At 52.5% G+C, this 26,493-nt stretch overlaps 2 protein-coding genes across 4 annotated transcripts in view; one reads left to right on the forward strand and one right to left on the reverse strand.

Annotated features, from left to right (window-relative positions):
- Positions 1–285: 285 nt before the first annotated feature.
- KCTD10 (potassium channel tetramerization domain containing 10) lies at positions 286–24,336 on the forward strand. Of its 3 annotated transcripts, none has more exons than XM_045200501.3 (7): positions 286–440; positions 6,828–7,041; positions 17,262–17,431; positions 18,967–19,056; positions 19,336–19,388; positions 20,664–20,859; positions 21,630–24,336. In XM_045200501.3, the coding sequence occupies exons 1-7, from the start codon at positions 438–440 to the stop codon at positions 21,852–21,854; spliced, it is 951 nt and encodes a 316-aa protein (XP_045056436.1). In that variant the 5' UTR covers positions 286–437; the 3' UTR covers positions 21,855–24,336. The 3 variants fall into 3 exon arrangements, with proteins under 3 accessions (XP_045056436.1, XP_024422830.1, XP_045056437.1); XM_024567062.3 differs by having other exon boundaries at positions 18,970–19,056; XM_045200502.3 differs by lacking the exon at positions 286–440 and adding an exon at positions 6,246–6,444.
- Positions 24,323–26,493, reverse strand: part of MYO1H (myosin IH) — a 36,015-nt gene continuing 33,844 nt past the window's right edge. Inside the window, exons 30-31 of the mRNA XM_053927724.1 lie at positions 25,737–25,836; positions 24,323–25,077 (exon numbers count right to left, since the gene is read on the reverse strand). Of these exons, the coding sequence (XP_053783699.1) occupies positions 25,054–25,077; positions 25,737–25,836 (124 nt within the window). The 3' untranslated portion in view covers positions 24,323–25,053. The remainder of the gene's footprint in view (positions 25,078–25,736; positions 25,837–26,493) is intronic.

Below are 26,493 nucleotides of genomic sequence, written 5' to 3' on the forward strand. Positions count from 1 at the left end.
TGGTGGACCCGGGGCAGCGACCGCGACTCCACCGCCATCTTGCCCCGGGGTGTTCCTTCTCAGAGCTCCGCGGGGAAACAGCTATCCAGTTCCGGCCAGCGACACTTCCGCAGAGCTTCTCCGGCCGGGAATGACAACCTCTTTGAATCTTTTCCTCCTCTCTGGAGGCTGAAAACCGGAGCATTCAGAAGCGGGATAAATGCCTGACCCAACAGAGAGCAGATGCAGCTATTCCAGCCAGGCATGTTGGGAGGAAAGCGGCTAACGTATAGGAGTAGAACGGACCCTTTAGGAAAGTGCCCTCTGCGGGGCGGAAGTGGGGTACGGGCGGCGGAAGTTTCCGCCCTTTCCCCGCCTCCGCCCCTGGCTCACGCGAGCTGGGTGTTTCCTGCCTGTTTCAGTCCGGGTTTGGAGACTCCGGAGTCCTCCAACTTTTCATGGTAGGAGGGCGGTTCCCACCGACGGGGTTTTCTGGGCAGCCGAGAGAGCAGGGCACAGCCTAAGTAGAGGGGGAAGGGACCAACAGGAGGGGGTGCGATAGCGGCTGTCGCGACAGGAAAGAGGCATTTGGGGGATAGGATGGGGGCGAGGCCGAGGGTGGGGGAAGGGCATTAAGTGGAGAATTTGAGGGCGGGGGCAAAACCCTTGCTGTTGGGAATCCAAGAAAGGGCTTTTGGGCTTGGAGAGTGGATATGTGTGTGGATGGACGGGGCAGGGGGGAGGTGTCTGTGAGTCTTGAGTGCTTGTTAGAAATGGGAATTGGTGATTGGGAAAAGAACAAAGAGATGTCATTGAAGACCGACATTTGGGGTGGAAAATTAGGGTTTGGGGAGTTGTGAAAGAGAATGAGTAGGTTATGAGAGGGCGAACTCCTTGGGACGAAGAGTTTGGGGCTTTTGGAAGTTGTAATAGGAGTCGCTGGGTTTCGGGGAAGTGGGGAGCGGCTTGCTTCCAGGTACCTGTGGACACACAGGCGAGTGGACGAAAGTGTAGAAGAAGTCTGCCGGCGGGTGTGTGCTCCGTGCTTAGAACTCCGCGGAAGGATGTCAGGGGCCTGAGGTCAGCGTATCTTTGCCGCGGGGTCCAGCGCTTTATCTGGGCCTGGGCACCTATCTAGTCAATTCCGTGGAGACCCGAGGTAGCCACAGCCACACCTAAGGAATTGGGGATGTCTTACATACAGTCTCCCAGCTGTGGGAAGTTTCTGTGTGTTTGGGTTCCTTCGGAAGTTTGTTCCTTGAACAGCTCTTTGTCCTTGGATAAGAATGAGCAAAGTTCAGCCCAGACCCTCTTTTACTTGTCTGCCAGTGTCTCTTCCCTCCAAAGTATGGCCTTTAAAGGGAGGATCAGCACCAGGGACACTGCTGAAGGAAAAGGAGCCATCCTGTATCTGAGTTTGGTCTGGTCCATTTCGTGTAAAATCAGGACCACCTCAGGGGAAGAAGGTGTAAACCAGTGCTTCTCACACTGTGGTTCCCAGACCAGCAACATCAGCTGGAACTTTTTCAGCGAAATTTTCAAGTCCTGTGACTGTTGAATCAGTCTGGGGTAGGGCCCAGCAATCTCTTTTACAAGCCCTATAGGGGATTAGAACAATGATTTTTGATTCAGGCTATATGATGAAAAGGACGAGAGAGTGGGAGTCTGAGGTCCTTAATAGTTCTGATTCTTAATTGTCTCCCCTAAAAAGCGGGATTGATGACATTTTCCTCACTAGACTATTATTTGCTTGCTAAACACAGGAGGGGGATGTCATTCTGCAGAACACTTGGAAATAGCAGTAGCTGCCCTGTAGGTTTTGCATCAAAATAATGCCACACTTAGGTGGCTGATTGAATTTACCGTATTTTGCTGTGTATAATGCGCACCCATGGTTTTTGTGCACATTGTGCACGGGATTATACCCATGGTACGTAGTCATTGTGCCCATGTATAATGCACTTCCTTATTTCTCCCTCAAAAAATTGGGCACAAAGGTGCACACTATACATGGCAAAATATGGTAGTTGGGTTGAAGTGGAACCACAGACTTTTGTAGAAATGCCCTCATTTCAGGGGAAGTTGTATAATTAGCCTCCAGCCAGTGACTCTTAGATCTAGCTGGTTAAGAGAACAGCTTTGTGGTTCTCAGCTCTGAGCCACACGTTAGAGTCACCTGAGGAGCTTTTTCAATTTTATGTGTTTTTAGAGAGGAGAAAGAAGGGCGAAAGAGGGAGGGAAACATTGATTGATTGCCTCTTGCACACCCCCAACTGGGGGGACCTGGACCTGTAACCCAGGCATGTGTCCTGACTGGGAATCGAACCGATGATCTTCCGGTCTGCAGGCCGGTACTCAACCCACTGAGCTATGCCAGTTAGGGCTGAAGAGCTTTCTAAACTCTGGTTTCTGAGCTGCCACGCTCCTTCTCTCCCCTCCCCAAATCTGATTACTTATTCTGGGGCAAAGCCCAGGCATTAGTACTTTCTAAGCATCTGCAGGTGCTTCCAGTACAGCCAGGGCTGTGATCTCTGGTTTTAGGGAAACCTTGAGGGGCGGAAGGAAAAGTACACTAAGAACCAGGTGGCAAGTACTTCAGCATCCGTTCCCTGGGGGGTTATCAGGAAGAGTATGGCTTTAACTTCATTTTGCAAATTAGGAAACTGAGGCTGGGTGAAATAACTTGTCTGCACAGCACATAGGAAGTAGTGACACTGAGCTGTAGCCCAGGTTGACCGAACTCCTGATCAACCTTCCACGCGTGTCTCCCCGAACACATACAAGGGAGGCAGTTCTTCGGAGAGTCGCAGAGAAAACATCTGCGGGTGAGGGATGTGCCACCTTTTCTCTTACTGAACTTGCCTGGGTCTCCTTTTGAGTCAGCATTTGAACCCCTTCAGCTGACTTTCATTTTTTTAAGCATGCGCACAATTGCTTCCTGTGTGTAGCTCTGAAGCTGTGAAGCAGGGCTTGCTTTTATTTTTGATGCTTCGTTTTTATGTACGGTCAAGAATTCAGTGGGCCAACAGAGCAAAAGGCCCGGACATTTCTCCGAGGCCACGAATGTGAATTAGAGCCTAATTAAGGCCTACTGAACTTTTTAGAAGAGTGGGTTGCTATCCTGGCTGCACATTGTAATTACCTGGGGGACTTCTAAAAATCCTGTTGCCCGTGCCACAACTCCAGACCAGTCACATCAGAATTTCCATGGCTAGGACCCAGGCACCGGCATCATTTTCCGCTCCCCAGGGGATTCTAATGGGCAACCAAGTGGAGGGCCACTGTTTAGATTCAGCAACACTATACTCAGGGGAGATGGGAAAGAGAGAAGCCTTAACTTATCCATCCATTCAATTGTAAGAAACTTCTTTTCCTGATTGAATGGAATCAGTAACCAATACTTCCACTAGTAATCACCTCTCTTTCTTCTAACTGATTTTGCTCTCTTCTGTTCCACCTCCCTAACCTCATGAAAAGTGAAATCAAGCCTTTGAAACAAGTTAGAACGCAGGACGGCTGGGGCCTCCTCTGTGGGTTCCAGGTTTGCCATGAAGAGACTTACTGTCTCCTGCTTTGTGTCCTCAGCTCACTGTGACTCGGGCTCTGGGACACGAACAGACCCAGAATCTTTTTTTTCCTAGGGCCTCCCCCAGTAACGAAGTGACCGACTTTTAGAGGAGTGGGCCCTGGAGGGGTTCAGAGCTTGCTTTGTCTGTTCCAGAGTCTCGATCTAGATCAGGATGCTTTCTGCCTTTATCTCTTGGTAATTCAGTCGGGTGTCAGTAAGCGGGGATCAGTGTCCAAAGAGAACATAACCTGAGACTTTGAGAGCATTCTCAAGTCGTCATCGTTGGGGCGGTCCGTGTTGGAGTGTTTGCACTGAGCCAGGGACCGAGCAGAGTGCTCTGTGGCATCCCTCACGGCAGGCCTGGAGGCAGATGCCGCTCTTGTCCCTGCCTGACAGACTGGACTGAATTCAGGCAGATGACTCCCCCAGGCTCCCCCAGCTGGTGAACGGCAAGGCTGGGGGCTTAATTCCACTCTGACTTCCAAACCCAAGCCCAAAGGCACACATCGCCTCCCAGCTTTTCAGAGCTTGTTTGGACTTTCTAAAGAAGGGGGCGGGACCCCCTCTGCCAGTGTGTATGCTGTAGCTCTATACAGACCCAGCTATACAGACCCAGCAGGACCACTGATAAAGCCCTGGGTTCAGGGCAGGACTGGCCCACGCCCAGCACTTGCTGTGTCACAAACTCACTTTGGGAAGTGACCGGGCGGGGGCCAGTGTATCTGAGCTCACAAAATGGGCATCACGATAGCTGTCTTCTGGCACTTTTCAGATTTTGAGTGGTCGTGTGTGGCAGTAGAAGTGAAAACAGTGGTACCTTCTGAGAGGGAGGAGCGGCATGCAGGGGCCCCCTGGAGCCGCAGAAATGTTCTCTGGGTTGGAGTGGGCGGTGGTGCTGACGCAGCCATGAACCAACACTCATGCAACCGCATACTCCAGGTACACGCGATTGTATGCAGATTATCTTTAAAAGGACATTGGAGAGCAAAAAAACACATAAAGCGCACTTTATGCCTTTTTTGTCTGTTTCATGGTAGGTGCCTTGCAAAATGCTAGACCATATCCCCAAAACTTATTTCTGGGGGGCAAGTCACTTCTGTCGTCCCATGGACAAGGAGTGTTTCTGGGGACGGGTTGGTGATGGTGGTCAGGGTCTGGTCTCTGGGCACTGATTTCAAAGGAAAGCTAGGAGCAAGGGGGCACCACTTCCTCTGGCCTCTTTCACGTCTGGCCTCAGGCCAGAGACCCAGGCGAGCAAAGCTCAGAGACCCTGAGCTTTTGAAAACTTACCTTTCTGTGGCGTTTTTACTGGAGGAAGCAGAAACTTTTTCTTGAGTCACCCCTTGTCTCTCCAGAGGCCATTCTTTGCCAGGCTGCGAGGCTCTGACAGGAGCTCCCAGTGGGTGATTTCCAGGCCTCTCCTTTGGGGGGACTGAGGTGGAGAGGACTGGCCATTGCCTCTGCCCTCACTGGTTAAAGTCAGGTCACCACCCATCAGTTCCTTATTCCAGTGAAAAAATGACGTTTGCGTTTTACCAGTTGTAAGTGTAACACGGGTTCATTGCGGGGGATCTACAAAAGACAGAAAGGCATGAAGAACTTACTAGTAAAAAACAATTCTTTTTCAGTATCAGTATTTTTATAAGTTCCGTGTTGTGGCCAGCACCACTGGGAGCGTACCTGTCGTCAGAGTAGTTTATTTCCTTGACGCATCGAGGGACAGCTGCTGAGCATCGCGGGGGATGGGGACTGGCCTTGAGTGGTCTGGGGCACGGTTCAGGGAGTGGGGCTGTGCCCTGCGTTGGGTGCTGTCAGGAAGCAGAGCTTGTTCTGGGATGCGGCCTCAGTGGTTCCTGGTTTGAAGGTGGAAGAATGGAAAGTGATTAAAGCTGTAGTTGGTAGACCGGCAGCAGGGTATTTATTAGCCCAGGATAAGGGGGTGCTCGGTGAGTTCTGTGTTTTGGACAATGTCACCATTCTTGTCTTTGTTCAGACAGTTACGGAGCAGTCTTATCTGTGTCTGTGATCCGTCAGCCGCTGAGTGGCCTTGTCTGTGCCGTGGAATTACCCACGTCCATGTGATGTCAGCCAGGCCTGGCTGTCCGCGGCCGCGTTCTCCGTGCCGTGCCCCAGATTCGGTGAAGGGTCAGCCCACTCTTGGGCATCCTCTCCAGCCAAAGCATTCTACTCACTAAGTCAGGAAATGTTTTTCACTCTGGCTGGATGGTTCAGTTGGCTGGAGCGTCATCCAACCCCAGACACCAAAATGTTCTGGGTTTGATTCTAGTCAGGGCACACACATTCAGGGCACGTACGAAAGGCAGCCAATCTATGTCTGTCTGTCTGTCTCTCCCCCCCTCCCCCTTCCCCTCTTCTCCCTTCCTCCTCCTCCTCTCCTTTCTCCCTCTCTCCCTTCCCCCTCCTTCTAAAATCAATAAACATGTCTGCTGGTGAGGATTTAAAAAAAGAAGGAGAAAAAAGAAATGTTTTCTTTGAGTGCACATGTGCCAGGCACCAGTCCGTGCTGCACCTGCTCGATCCGAAGCCGCATTCCTTTCTCGGACGCGCGCGTGCCCGCTGGCGCTGCTGCAGTGCTGGTGCAGAGCCTGTTACCAGATCTTGCCGTTTGGGGCAATGCCAGTACAGAAGGTCTCCAATTTTGCAATAACTGGCTTCCAAGAGTTTTTACATCTGCTCTTTAGCGCTCAGAAATACTTCTTTTCTGTAGGAGGTTTTAGCAATGGTAGTTGGAATCTTACCTTCACAAGAGCTTATTTAATCCGTAATTCAGCGGAAAGGTGGCACTTTTGGCTGTTCCGTGTGCATGGCAATAAGGAAAGAGAGACCTGGGCGGTGCTTGAGGCTGCAGCCAGCGTGTCTGTTCATGTGGGGAATGGGTGAGTAGAAGTCCTCCTCACACAGGAGTTAGTGGCAGAGTTGCCCTTGCAGGGTCCGTAGGCGAGGTCGGCGTATGAGGCCATCTGGGTGGAGTTTGGAGTGGACTGGGGAAAACATGCCCCTCACCAGGGGACAGCTATACCCCAGTTCCCACCAGTTGTTGCCCTGCTGGCCGAGTTGGCCTCTGGTTTTAAGAGAAGCCAGAAATCCACATTCTTCTGCGAACTCTTCCTGAGTTGTCAACGTTGAAAGTAAAGCTTGTTTTAAAAGCAGTATACGCTTGGACCAAGCCATCTGGAGGCCAGGTTCAGCCCAGTGGCTATAAGAAGTAAACCAGGCCTGGTGCCATGACCCTGGTGACCCCCTGTCTTCTCCGTGGCAGGAAGAGATGTCAGGAGAAAGTGTGGTGAGCTCAGCGGTGCCAGCGGCTGCTACCCGCACCACTTCCTTCAAGGGCGCGAGCCCCAGCTCCAAGTATGTGAAGCTGAACGTGGGTGGCGCCCTCTACTACACCACCATGCAGACGCTGACCAAGCAGGACACCATGCTCAAAGCCATGTTCAGTGGGCGCATGGAAGTGCTCACCGACAGTGAAGGTAAGCCTGCCCTCAAGGCGGGGGTGGGGCATGCTGTGGTTGAGGGCTTCACTGGGCTCAGAAGACCGCAGTGAAATGCACAGCTGTCCCCCCAGCTACAGACCTCCTGTTGTGCTCAGTGTTGTCATGGTGTGCGGGGAGTCTTGGTGAGAATGAGTAACAGGGAACTGGATCTAGTCTGGGGTGTGTGGTCAAGGAGGGCTTCCTGGAGTAAGTGACATTTAAGCTGAGACCTGAAGATGACTAGGAGCCAGCTGGACAGGGACTCACCGTCTTGCCTTTGTTGCTCTTGCTGTGTGAAGCTGTTGATTGTCTGTGCGACTTTGAGAAAGTCACCTTCCCGCTCCAGGCCTCAGCTCTGTAAAGTGGAGGCTGGACTAGCCACCCTGGTTGGTTCCCTTCCTGTTCTCTCCACAACGAGCCTCTGACTTCACAGTGAAACTCATGTGAGTCACAGCATTTTCTCTCGTCACTTGCCTCCTAGGATGGGGTCCTGACACAGAGTCACAGACCCGGAATTGAGTCACTCCCCATTTAGTAGCTGGTGACCCTAAGCAAGGTGTTTACCCTGTTCATTCTCATTTCCCCTCTGGTGAAGTGGGCACAGTGGTCCCCACCTCGTGGGGCTATTGGCACGTAGTAGGTATTCAGTTTGTATATTTTCGGTACTTCCGCCCCCCCCTTTTTTGTGGAAAGTCATGTTAGTAAAAGGCAAAGAAGTGTTTAAAGTCATCTTGCCATAACTTCTTCCTGCCCACCTGCAACAAAGAGCCCCTGAGAAAGGGGAGTGTCCTTACCTGGCCAGGTTTAGGGGGCAGGTCGCATGAGGTTAAGAAGTGGCCCTGTCCTGCATTCCTTGGCCTGAGATTGCTCGAGACCTGGCCAGCCTGTAGCCTGGCTCGACCCAACTGACCTGCTTCTGAGGCCGGCCTCAGTGCCGACGCCCCTGCCTCTCCAGGGACGGCGGTTCCTCAGAAGGCAGGGGAGTTTTGACACAGTGTGTGGGCATGGGGCTACTAAGCCCGGTGTGCACTGCACATTCCGTGACCCTAAGAGGGCTGCCCCTGGTTGGGGTGTTCCGCTCTGTGTCCTGGAGAACACACGTCTTTGCGCTTCCCTTGAACTGGGCTTTCCAGAACTGCGTTCTGACTCAAAAAAAAAAAAAAAAAAAAAAAAAAAAGAGCTTTCTGCGTGTGGGAGGATCTGCTTTGCTGTGCCACGCCCAGCACTGCCCAGAGTGTATGGAAATGAAGACAATGGCGCCCCAGCTGCAGGAAGAAGCAGGCCTTATCGGAGAACCCAGGACTGCTGGGGCTTTCTTCCGCCCTGCCCAGCCTCTGGTGGGGTGCAGGGAAAGCGCGGAGCAAAGCAAAGAGGGGGCCCCCCGTCTCCTTGAAAGCCCTCGCCTTGGTGGCCTAATACTTGTCCCAGAAGAGACAGAGTCCTCAGACTCCCCTGTCCCCAAACTTGGAGTGGTACCTGGGGCTGCTGAGGCTCCTACATCGCTGCTAGATGTCCTGACCCCTTGCTTCTTGGAACACCAGCCTCTCCAGGGACGCGGCGCTGTCTGTGACACCCCGAACCTCAGCTGTTCTCATCTTACTAGGTTTCCGGCCGCCTTCACACCCCTATGAAAAGCCCCCAGCATGGCATTTTAGTGTTCGTTCATTCATTCCTCACCTTAACCCTTTGAGGGGCGGGTACTGTTCTGTTGTTAGTTTGAGAAGTGAGAAATCCACCTGTCCTGGGAAATGCTTTTTCAAAAGCTCCTGAACCCAGGACTTGCCGGCTTTTACCATCTGCTGTCCATGGTTTGATGTGGTCCCACGGCCCTGTCCGGGTTGCCTTCGTGTGGCATCCTTAGGGTTCAACTGCAGGCTTAGGGCTGCGGCCCTTTTGACCCCCTGTGAGGGCCTGGGCTGTCAGGCTGGGCATCGGGGCTTCCAGCCTGCACTCTGGCTGGCACAGCGGTCCTGTTGGTGAGCGCACTGCGCAGCCTGACCCAGGGCCTAGCTGTTGCCTCCAGAACACCATTGGGTCCACAGTTTGGGGGAACTCCCTGCATCTCACAGCTTCCCTGGGAAGGCTGTCAGCGGCAGTGAAGTTTGCCACAGACGGGCTGAAACACCAAGGGCAGCTCCACCAGACGAGTGAACCCAGCAGTAGAGCCTTCTGGCTGAAGGACAGGGCTCTGAAGGCACGGAACAGTGTGCGTGTTCTGTTGCTAGAAATCTCTAAAGGATGCCTGAGACACTTGTCTCTTTTGGGGCGGGGTCTCGAGCCGAGGGTGCTGGCAGACTGTCCCGGGCCCATTGCCCTTCTGCCTGTCTGGGTTTTGCCCCGTGTGTGCGTCATTCCTAAGAGAAGAACCCGGGCGTTGGAGAGACACGGGCCTGGGTGTGAGCCCTGCCAGCTTCTTGGTGTTGAGCACTGTGTTAATGCAGACTTACTTGCTGCTCACTGGTGATGCGACAGTGGGTGAGTGTATGTTTTTCTCCGAGCCTGTTCTCCTCCTTTCGGAGTTGTGATTTGGGTCATATTTTCAGGTTACAATGGGGATTAAATGAGGAAATTAGAAAGCACTTGATAGAGTGCCTGACACATTGGGAGACTCAATAAATGGGAAGTGTTCGTTGTGGCTTTAGTCCTGCCTGGGGTGGGGTGGGGTGGGGTGTGGAGGTTGGGGGGCAGAGCACTGGGAGGAGCAGGGGTGAGCCCGGTCTTAGCAGCGTGTAGGGGAGAAGTGGTCACCTTGGCCTTGAGGAGTGAGCGAGCTGCAGTCCCATGGTGCCCCATAGGGGTGGCTTTCCTGAGAAGCGGAGGACATTCACAGTGGGCAGGCCTCCGCCAGACCCCTTCTCAGAAGGCTCCGCTCTCACAAAGCTAGGAGTTTTACCTGCGCTCTCATCAGTGTCACCGTCACTGGTCTCCGGGTCGCTTTTCTGAATGAGAGTCCTGTGTTGCCCTCACCTGTGGGTGCCCGTGTCATCCCTGTTGCTTGGTACAGTCCTTCCCCCCTTTAATGGTCTCCAGGCTCTTGCTGATGTTGTGAGGATGAGGGAGTGCGTACACTAGACGGGAGAAGAGAGTGGTTGATTTTATCAGCACGTATGTGTTCCCCAGAACCCCCGTGGGGCCGGCAGGGTGCTCTGAGAACTGCAGTACCCAGGGGGTTTCCCCGCGAGCTCCAGGCCGCCCGCCTTTTGTGCAGTTCTGAAATACGTCGATAGCTTTAAAATTTGGATAATATAACAAACTGCCCTGCGCCCCACTCAGACAAGGAATACAGTGTTGCCTGGACTGAGGGGCCTCTCTTTACTCTCTCTGTTTGCCACTCTCCCTTCCACAGGTGACCACGGGCCTGACTCCGGGGTCTGGGGTGATGTTTCAGCCTTGGCAGCACGGGGGGCCACCCCCAGAGCCAACCCCTTGGGCAGGCTGTGGGGGGTGCTGGGACTTCTGAGAGCTCTCCGGAGGGTTCTGACGTGTTTCGTGAGGCAGGCCTGTGCTGCTATGAATTTCCCTCTTCGTACTGCTTTCCCGGGTCCCACAGATCTGGGGGGTTGCGTTGTCCTTTCGGTGGTCTCACGGTATCTTCGGTTACTTCCTCAATCTCATTGTTAACCCATTCTCTCTTTAGTGATTATTATTTAGCTTCCATGTATTTGTGTGTTTCTCAGCTCTTCTTGAAACTAATTTATATTTTTTATACCATTGTGGTCAGAGAAAACACTTGCTCTGATTTCATTCTTTTTAAATTTATCGTGACTCGTTTTGTGGCCTAACTGGTATGTCCTGGAAAATGTTCCATGTGCACTTGAAAAGAACGTATGGTCGACTGCCCTGGGGTGACATGTTCTGAAAACATCACTTAAGTCCACGTGGTCTGGTGTGTCACTGAAGGTCCCCATGTCCTTGTTGATGTCCTGTCTGGAAGACCCACCCATGAGTGTCAGTGGGTGTGCAGGTCCCCTGCTGACTGTAGTGCTGTCGATCCCTTCGTGTTCATCCATGTTTGCTTTGTACGTTGGGGTGGCCAAAACGTCCATACGGCTTTTTACATAAAATAAAAGACAGATTTGTAATTTTCACCCATAACTTTATTGCTTTGGCTCTGTCCTGCATGGTAGGACATTGATGGTTCTCAGTTAGTGTCTTGATTCGATCGCTGTCAACTTCTACGGGTCGAACCCACCATGGAGCATCTTCCAGCGAGAAATCCCCAGCGTGAAACTTCACACCACTTCCGACACCTTCAGTCAGTCGCAGCGCCTTCCCCACACGAATCTTTTGTTTTGTGTTTCAACCGTGTTTTTACCTTTTTGAAATAATAAGGCATAATATGCCAGGAATGTTGCATGTTTTCTTCCACCTTCAATATTAAAATGGCTGCACAAAAATTTACCAATTTTGATAGGATTTTTAAAAAAATGCACGCTGATATGACAGCTGTCACAATACAATCTAATGAAATTGTTTCGAATGAAATTAAAGACAAGTAAGCGCTGCTAGAGCCACCCTGCAGGAAAAACCAAGCGAGCTTCCCAGCCCGCCCAGCGTTTAGGTGCCCCCGCACTGGGGGCGTAAATGTGTACAGGGCTCGTGTCCTCCTTCTGGGGGATCGATCCGTTCTCATTATGTAGCGTCCGCCTGTGCCTCTTACTACAGCCTTTGTTTCAAAGTGTATTTGGTATAAGAACTGCTACCCAGCTTTTTTTAATTTGCTTTGCGTGAAATACCTTTTTCCACCCCTGTTCTTGCAGCCTACATTTGTCTTTTGAGCTGAAGTGGGTCGCTGGTAGACGGCATGTATGAGTACGTGGGTCTTGTTTTCTACCCATTTCCCTGTCCTGTGTCTTTTGATTTGAGCATTTAATCCATTCTCATTTAAAGTGATTATTGATAGGTACAGTTTTATTGCCATCTTACTATTCATATTTATGTTCTCTTTTCTTTTCCTTCTTAAAGAAGTCCCTTCAACATCTCTTGTAACACTGGTTTGGTGGTGATGAACTCCTTTAGTTTTCCTTCTTAACTGAGTTGTTCTTTTTTTCTCCTTCAGTTTTAAATGATAGCCTTGGTGGGAAGGGTAGCCTTGGTTGAGGGCCCTTGCTTTTCTCATCACTTTGAATATGTTGTATGAATCCCTTCTGGCCTGAAATGTTTCTGATGAGAAGTCAGCTGACAGTCTTATGAGCGCTCCCTTGTAGGCAACTGTCTTTCTGTTGCTACTTTTAAGATTCTCTGTCTTTAACCTTTGCCATTTTAATGGTGGTGTGTCTTGGTGTGGGCCTCTTCCGTTTCATCTTGTTTGGGACTCTCTGCACGTCCTGGACTTGTGTGGCTTTTTTCATCACCAAATTAGGCGTTTTTAGTCATTATTTCTTCAAATAGATTCTCAATCTCTTGCTTTCTCCCTTCTCCTTCTGGTGCCCAGAAGTCTCTTAAATTATCCTCATTTTATTTTTTAATTTCTCTTTTCTTTTCACTGCTGTGATTGGTGTTTTCTGCTACCTTGTTCTCCAAATTGCTGATTCGGTCCTCTGCTTCATCTAATCCACTGTTGATTCCTTCTGGAGTATTTTTCATTTCAGATATTGTGTTCTTCATTTCTGACTTTTTAAAAATGGTTTCTCTGGGGGTTTTTTATGCTTACTCTCTCTCTCTCTCTGTTGAAGTTATCGCTGAGTTCATTCGTTTTGCCTCTGAGTTTCCTGACCACCCGTGTAACCGCTGTTTCCACACCCGTGTCTGGGAGACTGCTTGCCTCCACTTCACTTCCTTCTTCGTCCGGGGCTTTCTCCTGCCCGTCCCGCTTGGGCTGCCTCTCTCTCTGTTTCTGTGCGTTAGGTAGACCTGCTGTTTTCCATGTGGGTGTATTTTTAAACATTATATAGATGGTGTTACATTGTTTGTAACCTTTCCGCTTTTGCTTTATTTAGCATTTTGCTGGTAAGATCAAGCCATTAATAAATAGTTCTAGTTCAAACAGTCCCCTGACCCGGAATGTTCCATTCTAGGAGGATACTGCAGACTCTGGGTTCATATTCTGTTGGTGGTGGTTACCGGTAGGAATATTAATCATTCTGGAAAACTCCCTGGCGTGTGTGTTTCTCCAGGGCAGTGCCTCCCAGCCCTGGTCACGTCACGGCACACCCAGAAAATCACGTTTTTACTTTGGCAAAGGAAGGGCTCTGCCTCCCCAGACCCTACCTGACCGCCTCGGGCTGCAGCATTAAGGTCTCGCACGCGTTTGGGAGCTTGGTCCTGGAGTTTATTCCCAGAAGAGAGTTGGGGGTAGCATCTTCAGCTGGACTGGATATTAACAGCTGTGGCAATGCGCACTCCCCACAGAGGTGTGAATTTTTGCCGACACTGGGTAATTGCTGGTTTGGTGGTTACTGAATGAACTCTGTTGTTTTTTTCCTTATTTCCGGTGGGTCGAGCATCTTTTTCTGTTCGAGTTTCATCGCATTGCTGCCTGATCGCATCTGACTTACATGTTTTCCCATTTTTGCTTTGTAGAAAGAAGTGTCTTTTCTGGATTTTATTCTTTCATGGTTTTATGTTGTTAGTATAAACAATATAAGTCCGACTTGTTACAGCTTTTTTAATGGTGCCTCTGTGTTTATGTTGTTTTTTGGATTTTGGTCTCCTAGCCACCGTGGTGGTGCTAACCAGGGATGGTGTGGATCCCCAGGGGACGTTGGCATTGTCCAAAGACATTTCTGGTTGTCACAGTTAGGGGGTGGGAGTGCTATTGGCATCTAGTGGGTAGGGGCCAGGGGTGCTGGCGAATACCCTATGATGCGCAGGATAGACCCTTCATAACAAAGAATTATCCAACCCAAAATGTCAGTAGCGCCGAGGCACAGGAATCCTGCCCTAGAGAGTCTGATTCAGATACAAGGCCGCTTCCTAGTATCCGAATTTGTAACACGTGCCTCAGATGACTTACCATCAGGCAAGTCTGGGAGCCACAAAAACGCAGAGTACAACCACCTCCGTGTGGCGAGGAGAGGTCAGTGACGGCTCTCGGTGGGAAGAAGGGAGGAAAGGAGAGCGGAAGTACGGGGTGTGCTGGTGGGTTGGAGTGAAGGCGAGCCTGGCGGCCCAGTCCCTTGGACCCTGAGAGAAGCCTCCAAGGTACCCTGCAGGTCACACAGATTCCCTCCTGGGGGCTGGGACACGCCTCCTCTGGGTGCTGCCGCGGCTTCCTTCTCAAGCAGTATTGATGCAATGTGCAAAGGGTTCCTTGTCAGAGACCCAGTTTGAGTTCCGCCAATAGCCAGCATTGTGCTATAGGTACTTCCCACGATTCTTTTACTGTACCTTTATGCTAGCCCTGTGAGGCACCATCTTTAGCAGAGGAAAGTGCTGGACAGAGAGGTTAAGTGAAAGACTAACGTCATCCAGCAAGTATGCAGAGCTGGGTTTCCAGCACAGGCCCACGCTTTTAACCCTTGTGCTGTGCTGCATCCCAAACTGTCCCCGAGCCTCTGGTCTGCACTCTGCCTGTTCTCTCCAGCCTTGTTGAAGGGATCACCCCCAGCGGCCCCCCCCCCCCCCAGCTGCCCTGAGTTGCACAGGTTTCCTAAATGGGTTCTGTGGCGGCAGAAAAGATGCCCCATGGGCTTGACTTCATCTGCTTTTCTACGTGCGAAGCTGTTTCAAAGAAGTCGGTTCCTGCCTTGAAAACAACTGAAATACTTTAAAGTCGAAATGCTAATTGAAACCTCATGGGAAGTCCGCCTGGCTCCTTTGCCCTTATTTGTCCAAAGCACGATCCCTTCGCCACAAGCATTTCCTGACGGCATTCTTGAGTGGGAGCCAGTGTCGCAGCCAGCCTGCCCGTGTGGGGAGCCTCGGCGACAGCCCAGACTCGTCGAGAGCATGCGAGCAGTTGATTTCGGGGCCTGCGCCGCCTCCAGGCAGCTGAGTTACCCATGTGTCAAGGACAGAACACGGATGTTTTCTTCCTGGAACAGCTGTGTGGAGACGGGGGCCATTTCTTTTAAAGACCGAGCTTCTGCTTGTCTTTTCTCTGGGCTTCTCAACTCCCATGAAAGTAGTTTTCCTACGCTTCTTCTTGTTTTCTGTGGTCTGGCTCTGCCTTCCCAACTTGGGAACATCACTGAACTTCTCTGAGCCTCTGTGTCCATCTGTGGAAAATTCAGTGGGTGAGACTCCCCCCAAAGAACAGGCGGGACGGTAATCCTGCCTTCCCATACCTTGTCCGCTTGTTGGAAGAATGGCACAAGACCCAGGGTCACACAGAGGTTACAGCTGGTGGCCTGCCGGCCCAGTGCAGCCTGCAGATGTGCTTTGGTTGCCCTGTAGTGGGTTAATGACAGGTTCGTAAAAAAAAAAAAAAAAAAAAGAGTTTACCAATTTTTAAAAATCAGGAGATTTCACAAAAATTTGCATTTTTCCTTTGTTTGGAACATCAGAGGCTCACGCAGCCCTAGACCCATGTTTCTGTCTGGCCACTGTTGGCTGCAGCGGGAAGACCCTTCCTTCCCCAGCACCCTGGACCCCCTGCTCTCATTCCTCCTGCCTGTTCAAGGCCCCGTAGGCCTCTGAGCTACATAACAGAAACCAAGTCCATACTTCGTCCTCTCGGTTGTAGAGAGAAGCGGTGGGACAGTGTCCAGCAGACACTGTCAGGGCCGTGGAATATACCTCTCCTTCCTCCAGGCCAGGGTTTGACTGCAGGCTGCACGTCTGCATGGTGTCTGCCCCGACGGGGGTTATTCTTCCCACGTGGGAGGCCGGAGTTGTGTGGAAGTACAAGGGGAAGAAGGCTCTGGAGAGACGAGACCAAGGCCCAGGAAGCTTGGGCTGAGGAGTAGTTGCAGGAGGGGAGCGTGGAAATGACCTGCTCATCAACCCCCCTGGTATCCTTGCAGAGAGTACCAACTAGCCCACTAAAACCACGGGAGGGCTTTTGGCAGGGATGGGTCGGGGGCAAGGAGGAGTGCGGGAGGTGAGCGGCCGTGTGACTCTGGGTGCGGAAGAGGTGCGTTTGTTATTCTTGGCTATGGCTGGCCTCTGCTGCTGGCCCAGGGCCTGGGCGTCTGAGGAGGACAGGGCAGGGCACAGTGGTGTTGGGAGTGGGAAGTGAGGGCATAAGACCCCCAGCTGCTCTGTGCATTGGTGTTTTCTCGCCTGTGACGTGGGACGGGAGACCTGGGGAAGCCGCTTGCCCAAGGTGGCCCTGCCAGTTGGAAGGCCAGGACTAACGCCTCACATTTTCTATCCAGACACACGTGGTCTTCCTTCCGTTCCTGCCTCCCTGTCGGTGCCATCTTCTCCGCCCAGGTTCCCACGCCCAGGTTCCCACCCGTTTCCTCCCCCAGACACACTCCCTGGGACACTTGCCTTCCAGGAGAGGGGTTTTTGAAGACCCGTCGCGTCTCGGGCGGAGGACTGGCAGGCCAGTGCTGAGGTGGAGAGGGCACCGAGCGGTGGGAGGGCTTGTCTTCCTGGCCCTGCCCCTAAGAATTTCTTCCCGTGCCTGGTTCCGGTCAGCGGGGTTTCCGTATTTCATAAAAGCAAGTTCTATTTCCCGTGTGAGACTGACCTGTTTGAGGGCAGGGCCTGGCTTTCTGGCCGCTGTCTCCTTCACCATTTTATCCCGTCGGTCGCTGTCACTAGCCAGTAAGTGCGCAGTTTGGGGAGTTGGGGTGGACTTTCCCACGGCGGTGCTGGTGAGTGTCTGGGGGGTCACCCTCAGGACCCAGAGGTCAAAGTCTGTGGGAGGAGCCTTCTGCTTCCTTAGAAATGGCTGTTATTTCAAAGTCTGAAAACGTCTTATAGAAAGAGCGAGTGGATAGTTTTCCTCCAGAGGCCTCTTCCTGTTGTTGGGGTCATTCGGATGCATTGTATCCAGGCGTGGTGGTATAGACCGCTCTTGGGATAGTCTTGTCCAAGGGATTTTTGAGGGTACTTTAGAAATGTGCTTCAGGCCTCGGGGGGCCCTGGCGTCCAAAGAGTCCAAGAGCAGGTGAGTCCAGGTGTGGTGGTCTCCAGCCACAGGGTCTGGAGGCCGTGACAGTGTTGCCTAGGCCGGGCCTGGTCAGCCCTTCGCTGGTGACTGTGTGTGGCCCCCCTCTCCGTGGGGGTTGGGGAGCCAGGAGCCACCCCGGCTCTCCTCCGGGCCTTCCGAGAGAGGCGTGCCAGTGCGACAAGCCCCTCCCTGCCTCTTCCCTCCACTGCAGGCTGGATCCTCATTGACCGCTGCGGGAAGCACTTCGGTACGATACTCAACTACCTTCGGGACGGGGCAGTCCCCTTGCCCGAGAGCCGCCGGGAGATCGAGGAGCTGCTTGCAGAAGCCAAGTACTACCTGGTCCAGGGCCTGGTGGAAGAGTGCCAGGCAGCCCTGCAAGTAGGCACCACCGTTCTCCCACCCGCCTCCCTCCCTCCCTCATCCCCTCTGTAAGTGGGGGTGCTTCCCACCTCACTGACCTCTCCTGAGAGTGAACGCGCTAACCCTGGAGCTAACCCTGGAGCCTCCCCTATGGGCAGAGTGACCCCTGAAGGGCTTTTCTGTCCTGTTTAAGCCACATTTATTTATTTTTAGGAGAAGGGGAGGGAGAAAGAGAGGGAGAGAAACATTCATTGGTTGCCTCTCACATACCCTCAAGTGGGGATCTGGCTAGCAACCCAGGCATGTGCCATGACCGGGCATCAAACCGGTGACCTTTCGCTTCCCAGGATGACGTCCAGCCTGCTGAACCACACCAGTCAGGGCATCTGTTTTCTTTCTCACCTAACTTTTCAGTTGGCCAGCATTAGGGATTGCTGCCTTGTTTTGTTTGCTTGGTTTTCTAAATGTCCCCCATATAGCCCTGAATTCTCAGAGAGGCCAGTCCCCTGTTGGTAGGATCAGACACATCGGCGACGCTGTGATTCATCTTTGTCTTGGAGACATGCCCTTTGGGTTACCTTTCTGTGGTTTCCATTAGTCTGAGCTGAAACTTCCAGGACTGACCTCCCAGTTTCTATTGCCTTTTTCTTCCTGTTCCACTTGCTCAGAGGTTTGTTGTTCTTTTCCCTCAGTTGTATCTTTTCAACCCTTTCACTGAATTTTTTACTTCTGCTCTCACGTTCCTAACTTCCCAGAGCCTTTCCGAGTGCCCTTTCATAGAGCAGGCCGGTCCTGTTTCACAGGCTGCAGCGTCTGCCCTTGACGTCCGACGCCTTCTCCTGCTCTCTCTCTCTCGGCATGGTCTCATGTTTCGGAGGCTTTCCACGTATCATCCAATGATCATGGTTTCTTGAAATTAGAGAGCGTGGCTCTGAAAAGCTGTGTGGGGGAGGTCCTTACCGTCCAGTGGGCTTCAGTGGCGAATGACAGGCTGAAAGGGGGTCTTTCCGGTGTTTCTGCCACCCGGCAGGGGACCCTCTTCTTTCGCCCTGTGCCCATCCGCCGTGGGGGCTGCTCTTTGAAAGTCTCCAGGTTTCTTTCCCATCTCCTCCACCTCGGCTGTCATTCATCTGCCATCTCTTCTCTGGCCTCAAATTTTTTAGTATCTTTTGTCTTCTGACTTCCTGTCTCTCATTCTTTTCTTTTTCCTCATGGGCTTATCTTTTTTTATTCTTCTTAGTCATCACCACGGGTTTGGGAGCTTTGATGGAATCACATTTCATCTACCACGTTTAGGGTCTATTTTTGAGTCACTCCCTAGGCTGTGGGAATGTGTCGTCATTGTTAGTATTTACTGAGCACCTGGCATATTGGAGAACTCGACTCCTGGTCATCCCCCCATGCTAATTCACTGGTGGTAAGAATCCTCCCTCCTCTCTTCCCACCCATGACTGCCCATCTGCCTTCGTCAGGGCCTGTCTTTGCCCGGCAGGCCAGTTTAAATAATCCAGCGCGGGGCTCGCCTCCTAGGCTGAAAGCAGGTTTTGTTCCAGCAGAACAAAGATGCTTATGAGCCTTTCTGCAAAGTTCCTGTTATCACCTCATCCAAAGAAGAACAGAAACTTATAGCAACGTCAAATAAGGTACGTTGGAGGCACCCTTGTGGCATTCTTTTTGCTATCAGAGATGGAAGAGGCCCTTCTGAGTGAGCTTTGAAACGAACACCTGAGGAAGACCTGAGAAGGGGTTAAGAATGGGAACCCATGGCTCATCTCGTGTCCCTGCTATGGGGTCCTGCCGCCTCCATCTGGAGCCCCACCCCAGCCGGCACAGTCACAGGCCCCGCCCCGCCCCGTGGGAAGCCAGCAGTTCTCAGCATCTGCACTCCAGTAACCCTCTTCTTTTTCCACAACAACCCGCAGCCGGCCGTGAAGTTGCTGTACAACAGAAGTAACAACAAATACTCCTACACCAGGTAAGGCGGCAGCTGGAAAAGACATCAGTGCTTGCTAAGAAAGCCTCCGCTCCCACCAGCCAGGCCCGGCTCCCCTCCACCTTCAGATGGGGGTGGGAAGAAAGGCAGGTGATAGATGGGAGATGTAATTCACATGCACAATAAGATTCACCTTTGTCGAGTGTATAACTCAGTAGTTTTTAGTGTATTTGCAGAGTTGTGCAGCCATCACCGAGCTTTTGAATATTCCATCACCTCCCAAAGAAGCCGTGTGTCCGTTAGGAGTTGGTCCTCATTTCCCTCTCCACCCGCCGTCCCAGCCCTCAGCAACCAGTTTGCTGTCTCTGTGGATCTGCCTGCACTGGCATTTCTTATGAGTTGAGTCATGCAGCACGTGGCCTTCTGTGACTGGCTTCTTTCACTTAGTATAGTGTTTGCAAGGTGCATCCCTGTTGTAGCCTGGGTCAGAGCTCCACTCCTTTTTATGCCTCAGTAACATTCCATTGTGTGCATGGCCCAGATCTTCTTTTACCTATCCACCAGCTGACGGACAGTTAGGGCCGTTGCCCCTTTGTGGCCGTTGTGAATGCTGTTGCTGTGTGCGTGTGCGTGCCTGGTTGTATGTGGCCGTGTTTTTATTTCTCTTGCACGTATACCTAGGAATGGAATTGCTGGGTCCCGTGTTAAGTCAAGTTCAATCACCCGGGGAACTGCCAAACTCTTCTCCATACTGGCTGCACCATTTTACATTCCCACCAGCAGTGTTTGCTGGTTTGTAGAGTGCCTTGTGTGTCCTGGGAATTTTCAGCTCTTAAGTCAGGAACATGAGGGATGTAGGGGGACTTGGTAAGATCACTGAAGACCCATAATCTGACCAGGATAAAAATTCCCCCTCTGGCAGTTCCATTCTGCTGCTTCTGTGGCTTGCGGGGCTCTCCCTGTCCCCGCCCGGTGCCCTGCCCCACAGGCCCTGCATCCCCAGCCTTCTGTCCCTGGCTGGTGCACCGCAGAGCAGCCGCGCCGGCACACTGGTTAGGGGTACACAGGCTGAGCAGCTAGAGCTGTCCGTTTTGAGGTCTTAGCTCTGCCATTTATTTGTTTTTGACCTTGGGCAGTTAGCTGATTTCTCCGACCTTCACTTTCCCTCTCTGAGCAGTGGGGACTGTGGTGCCTTTCTCGGGGGACTGTTGTGAGGTTGGGGTGGGACAGTGGGGGTGATGGGTCTGGCATGTAGAAACGGTCAGTGGCGGCAGTTATTACCAGCTTGTGGTCACCTTATCAAACGCTCTCTTGCAGCAACTCTGACGACAACATGTTGAAAAACATTGAACTTTTTGATAAGCTCTCTCTGCGCTTTAACGGAAGGGTCCTATTCATAAAGGACGTCATTGGGGACGAAATCTGCTGCTGGTCCTTTTATGGCCAGGGCCGAAAGATCGCCGAAGTCTGCTGTACCTCCATCGTCTACGCCACTGAGAAGAAACAGACCAAGGTGAGGGCTTTGAGGGGACACCCTGGATGGCTAGTCTGACATTTGTACTTGTACAGCTTCCGTTACCTTTCGGGTCCCGGTAAGGTCCAAATGTAGGTCTCAGAGAGTCAGAGTGGCGTTCCCTGTGTGATGCTCAGCAAGGAGGGGCAGTCACACTGCATCTCAGCTCCTTTGCCCCAAATGCTGGTTCAGATGTAGCCTCGCACCCGCATGCGGCCCACCGCCCGCATCTCCCCTGTGTGCAGTGGTCTGACGCACCTGTGCGCTTCCTCGCTGCCACGCAGCTTCATTTCCCACCAGCATGGTCCCGTCCTGACTGTCAGAGGCACAGTGCTGCCTTCAAGATCTTGACCTTGGCTTTCTAGTCATGATCTCTCACTGCCATGTGACTGCTCTTCTCTCACCCACTGACCTAGAGTGGCCCTCCACCTGCACCGGCCTGCTTGGCATTGCTTAACTCCCACCCTTGTTGGCTTCCCTCCAAGCACATGACTTCCTGAGTGACCTGGACTCTGTGGGACCAGACCAATGCATTTGACCTCTCCCTCGACTTCTGTCTCTGCCGTTCCACGAAGCTAAATCATGCTGCGAGGTGCTGTTACAGACCTGGTGCCCTGTTAATAGAACTGTACTGCCATTAGCTCTTCTGCTTGCTTGTTCTCCTTGGGCTTAAATGGAACCCCAGAGGCCTGATTTACCCTGGGCAGCAGTAAAGCTGGTAGGCTGTGTTTGATGTTAACTTGCCCACCCTGTATTTCCGGGGGATGCAGGTGGAGTTCCCTGAAGCTCGGATTTATGAGGAGACCCTGAATATTCTGCTGTATGAGGCCCAGGATGGGCGGGGACCTGACAATGCACTCCTGGAGGCCACAGGTGGGGCGGCTGGGCGCTCCCACCACCTGGATGAAGATGAGGAGCGGGAGCGGGAACGCATCGAGCGTGTGCGGCGGATCCACATCAAGCGGCCTGACGACCGAGCCCACCTGCACCAGTGAGCAGGCAGGTGGGCCGAGCCCTCCTCCCGCCCCCCTCCTCCCTGCTCCGCACTCAGATCCTACGCAGGCTCCAGGCGCCTTCCACTTGCCCTGGAGCCCAGAGACACTTTTGTAATAGCCAGATGATTATTTTGATATTTCTCGACAAGGTGAATTGGTTTTTACCCAGGTGAATGCTTCCCTGTTGCTGACAAGCCATGTCCAGGGGCCCTGCTTTCTGTGGGGAGCCTTGGAGCCAGGCTTGCTGGGCTCTCAAAGGAAAAGCGTGAATGAGATGAAGTGTACGTGAGAACTTCTGTTTGCAGTATTTATTTTTGTGGATGTTGACTACCTATTTGAGCTTCTTGGGTTCGGTTTGACAGCTCTGAGAGGGATCCTGCAGCTGGTGGCCACCAGGGGCGTCATCAGGCTGCATATTTCATGCAGCCCAGCACACTGGCCGCTGTGCACCGAGTCCTGTGCGCTGCACTGGGCTTGGTTTCCAGACTGGCTTTGTTCGAAGTCCATCCTGCAACAGGATTTCGTGCCTAGAGCTCATTGGTGAATAATTGCAGCCTATAGCAGTGCGGATGGGACCTGGTGTGCTTTGTGCCTCTCTACATTGTTGTCCCCGTGTAGCTCCGGGTGCCTGGCTCTGTGTAGGGGTCAAGCCTGTTGCGGCCTTGGCTGGCCTATGCTCTGGTGCCCCCACGCATCTGGCTGAGGCAAGAGCTGTCCCTGGGGGTGGCTCCCCCTTCTGACTGTCCTCCTTGCAGACTCACTGCATTCCAGGAAGGCTGTCTGGCCTGGCTACCGGCATAGCTCATAAGCCGAGGGATCCATTCCCCCTCGGCTTCCTTCCCTGTCAAGCTGAGCTCACTGCTGCAAGGAGATGCCCTGCCCTTCACTCAGAAACTCAGGGTGGCCCCGCCACTCCCACCAGCAGCCTCGGGGCAGTTTGCCTGCAGTAAACGGAGCCATCCCCTGGCGATTGATTGCCTTGTGGTCTTGGCCTCTGACTTGGACACAGTGCGGGGTGGCCACCAGTGAGAGGCTGTGCAGATCCCTTTGGGTCCGGTTAGTGCCTGTGTTTGTGTGTTTAAGGGACGTGTACGACTGTTGGCGGGGATGTGTGCTCGTGGGGAGCTCGCTGGTGCTCGGCGGGGTGGATGTTCTCTGTTACCTACCTCCCAGTCTCCTCTGCGCCTGTCAAGGGACAGAAGCGAGTTGTGACTAACACGCGTGGCTGAGACTAGACTAGGTAGAGTAGTGACAAGGTGATAGGAATGTGCAGTGGTAATGGGTGGATTTTGTCCGCTTTCCAAGGGAAATGTTACTGTTTATACCAAAGGTATTAATAAGGGCAGCCTCCGACACTGTATTCCAAAAAAACGAGTTTATATTTTGAAATGGTTTTTACAGTTTCGACTGTGCTCGTTCTGCCCTCCTTGCGACAGCTGTAGGCCTTTACTTTGTATCCAGCAGCAAAGCCTCCAGTAAACCTTTAAAACAATCGTGATGGAACCCAAAAATTGGGCAAATGCTTTTTAAACTGCTGTGTGGGAAACTTTCATATGAGGCCATTTGGATTTTATTAACTGCTAAGGAAAGGGGGGTGCTTAAAAAATGTTTCTTAAATATTTTATACTGTTTGAGTTTCAAAACACCAACCCCGCTGTTTGGGTTGACCTTTTTTAGAAAGTTAAAGTGAATGTCAGTTCTGATGTTTTCTGTGGGAATGGAAAAGCCATCAAATATCTTGTTTAAAAATGTTTACACGAAGAGTCCGTTTGTGGAACAATCTGACTTGTTTGGGCTTCTAACCTCACGACCTAACGTTTCTGGCAGCCCCTCCCCTCCCTCTGCTTTCCTTCCGGCTTCGCTCGTGTGCTTTCGAGGCTCTGCGTCCCTGGGATACTGGCGGTCCCGAAAACATTCCAGGTCATCGACGCCGCGTCCAGCCCCGAGCTGACGCAGCACGGGCTGGTCGGGCTGTCGTCCGATACAGTCTACCAGGAACTGACCTTTCCTAGGCTGGCACCAAGGGCACACACAAGTCAGTATCACACTTAAGAACTATCCAAGTAAGCGCTGGTCTACGATTTGGTAAAGAGGACAATTTTATTACATTGTAATAGCTTACAAATAAAAAAGTGTAATCATGTTGTTTTTTCAAACACGCCAGCTGTTTGTGGTGACGGGGGCCTGGGCCCGAGACCGTCCCTGGCCTCGCTGCTGCTGCTGCTGCCGCCCTCCTGCAGGGCTGAGCAGGCTGGTGCGGGCACCCAGCCCTCTCGTCAGTCAGGTGTGTGTGAACTGACGGCAGCCATTCCGGAGCCAGTGCTGATACTCGGCCCTGACTGTACACACCCGCGTGTCACTAGCCTTCCTGTTTCCTTGTGCTGTGAAGAAAGTGCTATACGCTTTAGAAGTAGTCACTGTATGTTGTACAAGCATTTGTGGACATCTGTAAAATAAAAGTTACGTGATGTTTCTACTTGAATCTGTTCGCTGGCTCTCTTCAGAAACACCCAAGCACAGTCAAACCACCGAAGGGCCGTTTCCAGCACAGCGAGCGAGGCGGAGACGCTGCCCTCTGCTCGTCACTGGGAAGCTGCTCAGGGCAAAGATGAGTCCGGCAGGGCGGCGCTCGAGTGCACACTGAGAGCACGCCTCGGCAGAAACGCTGCCGGGCTTCTAAAAAAGCGGAGTCAGCCGGCCGGCAGCGCCACCCATTTAGTACTGGGGAGGTGGGGCGCCGGGGCACAGCTCCCCTCTGGAACCTAAAGAGCCTAGCAGAAACGGTAAGGAAACAGGTGCATTTCCAAGTTCCACTTATTTAAGGCAAAATCCAAGTTTTGCAGCCTTACGAAATTTCATTTGCTTGCTCAGTCTCAGACCACACACGACACCCCGTGGTGCCTTGGTGGCAGCTTGACAAAGGTAGAGAGCCGGTCGCCTACCTTACAGTGACAGGTCCAAGTGCCCATCGAGCACATATCCTACGGGGAACATTTCAAACCTCCCTCTCCGGTGACTTGACTTCCTGAAGAGGATGTTTTGATTCAGTGCCCAGAGCACCCGAGAAGCCGGGGGTAGGTGCTGGCACAAGCTGCCACTCCGTGTCTTTAGAGGGGAAGTCCTTGTCCTGGAGCTGCTGTCACCTTCCTGGATCAAACCCCGTCTCCTGGGTCCACTCCCTGTCAGACGTCCTCCTCTATCAGGACTTCATGCGGACCGACACCTGGAAGGGAGTCCACACTTAGGGTTTGAGGCCTCTTCCCTCCCCTCCCTCATCCAAGTAGGTTCGGAGGAGCTTCGAGAAGCCACGTTTAGAAATGGGTTCAACTGAGGCCTACTGGCCTCTTCAGCCTGGGCCAGTCGGGGGGAGAGAGAGAGAGGGACTCGACCTTTGAGCTTGGGTCAGCACAACGCTGTGTCCCATGACGGGGGAGCACAGGCACTGGACTTCTTCCTGAGAGGGCGGTGGCTCCCAAGCCTCCGCTCCTCACACCCAACACGCCACACCCCAGGGCCCATCCCCAGCCAACTGCATCACCGTGTTGGGGTGAGGTGCAAACACGAGATTCCGGTTTGGCAGCTGAGAACCGCGGTGACGAGGCGTAATGCCCTCCCCGTCCATCCAGTGACAAGTTTGCTTTGTCACTGAAAACCGAGGAGGGTTTAATGCCATCTTCTGGTTCATGTTAAATATGCTGTCACCTTTTTTCCCCTTTTCAGTGACTGAACCTCCGCATCCTGTTTTCCAGATGTGGAACCAGGACTAGAAAGAGGTGAACTAGCTCATGATTTCAGTCGGTCCACAGAAGGACTGAGACGGGTGGAGTTCTCACCTTCATTGGCGTCTAAACTGCTGCCCCCCCTCCGGGCATAGCTCCTCACCACCGTTAACTGTCCATTCTTGTCTTTATAGATTTGTTCTTCTGGTCCGGTGTCGAAAACTATGGTGCCTTCTCTCCCAGGACTGATGTAAAACTGTAAACTTAAAGTACACAGGACAATGAATTACTGACACAGTTATTTTCTTTTCCTCTCTGCCTTTGGTCTGCAGAAGAGATTATTAACGAAGTTTTACTAGTTTCGAGATTGAACTCCTGTTTATTATTAGAGTTTTATTCCATATAGCACAGTCAGTTCTTCCAGGGCCAGTCTGGTGTCTGAAGAGCTACTTTATCCGTCTTTACACCACCGCTCTCGTAGTGGGCTAGCTCCGCCCCAGAGGGAGAGCCAAACAGATGCCACTTGCCAGCGTGCCCGTCTCTCCTGCTCCCACGGGTGCATCTGCTCCTCAGGCCGTAAAGGCCAGGACGTGGAGGGAGCAGGAGCCTGAGGGAGCAGCCCGCTGTGCCAGGGGCTCCGAGCAGGGCCGGGGGCGCGGGGCTGACTGAGCCCCAGGAGGAGCAGCGTGGCCTTGGGAAACCGCACACCGTCCCTGACCAGCTGTGCGACAGTCCACACGCTAGTTAACCACCTGGTGCCTGTCAAGCGGCAAAGGCGGCACCTCCGTCAGTGATGGAGGGAACTGCATTAAGTACTCCACGTGCCCGGTATTTTTCCTTTGCGTCCTAAAGAAATTGTAGTGCTTTTCCCTAATCAGTCTGTATGCAGCCTGCAAAGTTGAGGCCCGCTGTGCTTAACC

The sequence above is a fragment of the Desmodus rotundus genome, chromosome 7, assembly GCF_022682495.2.
Source record: "Desmodus rotundus isolate HL8 chromosome 7, HLdesRot8A.1, whole genome shotgun sequence".
NCBI classification, from domain to species: domain Eukaryota; kingdom Metazoa; phylum Chordata; class Mammalia; order Chiroptera; family Phyllostomidae; genus Desmodus; species Desmodus rotundus.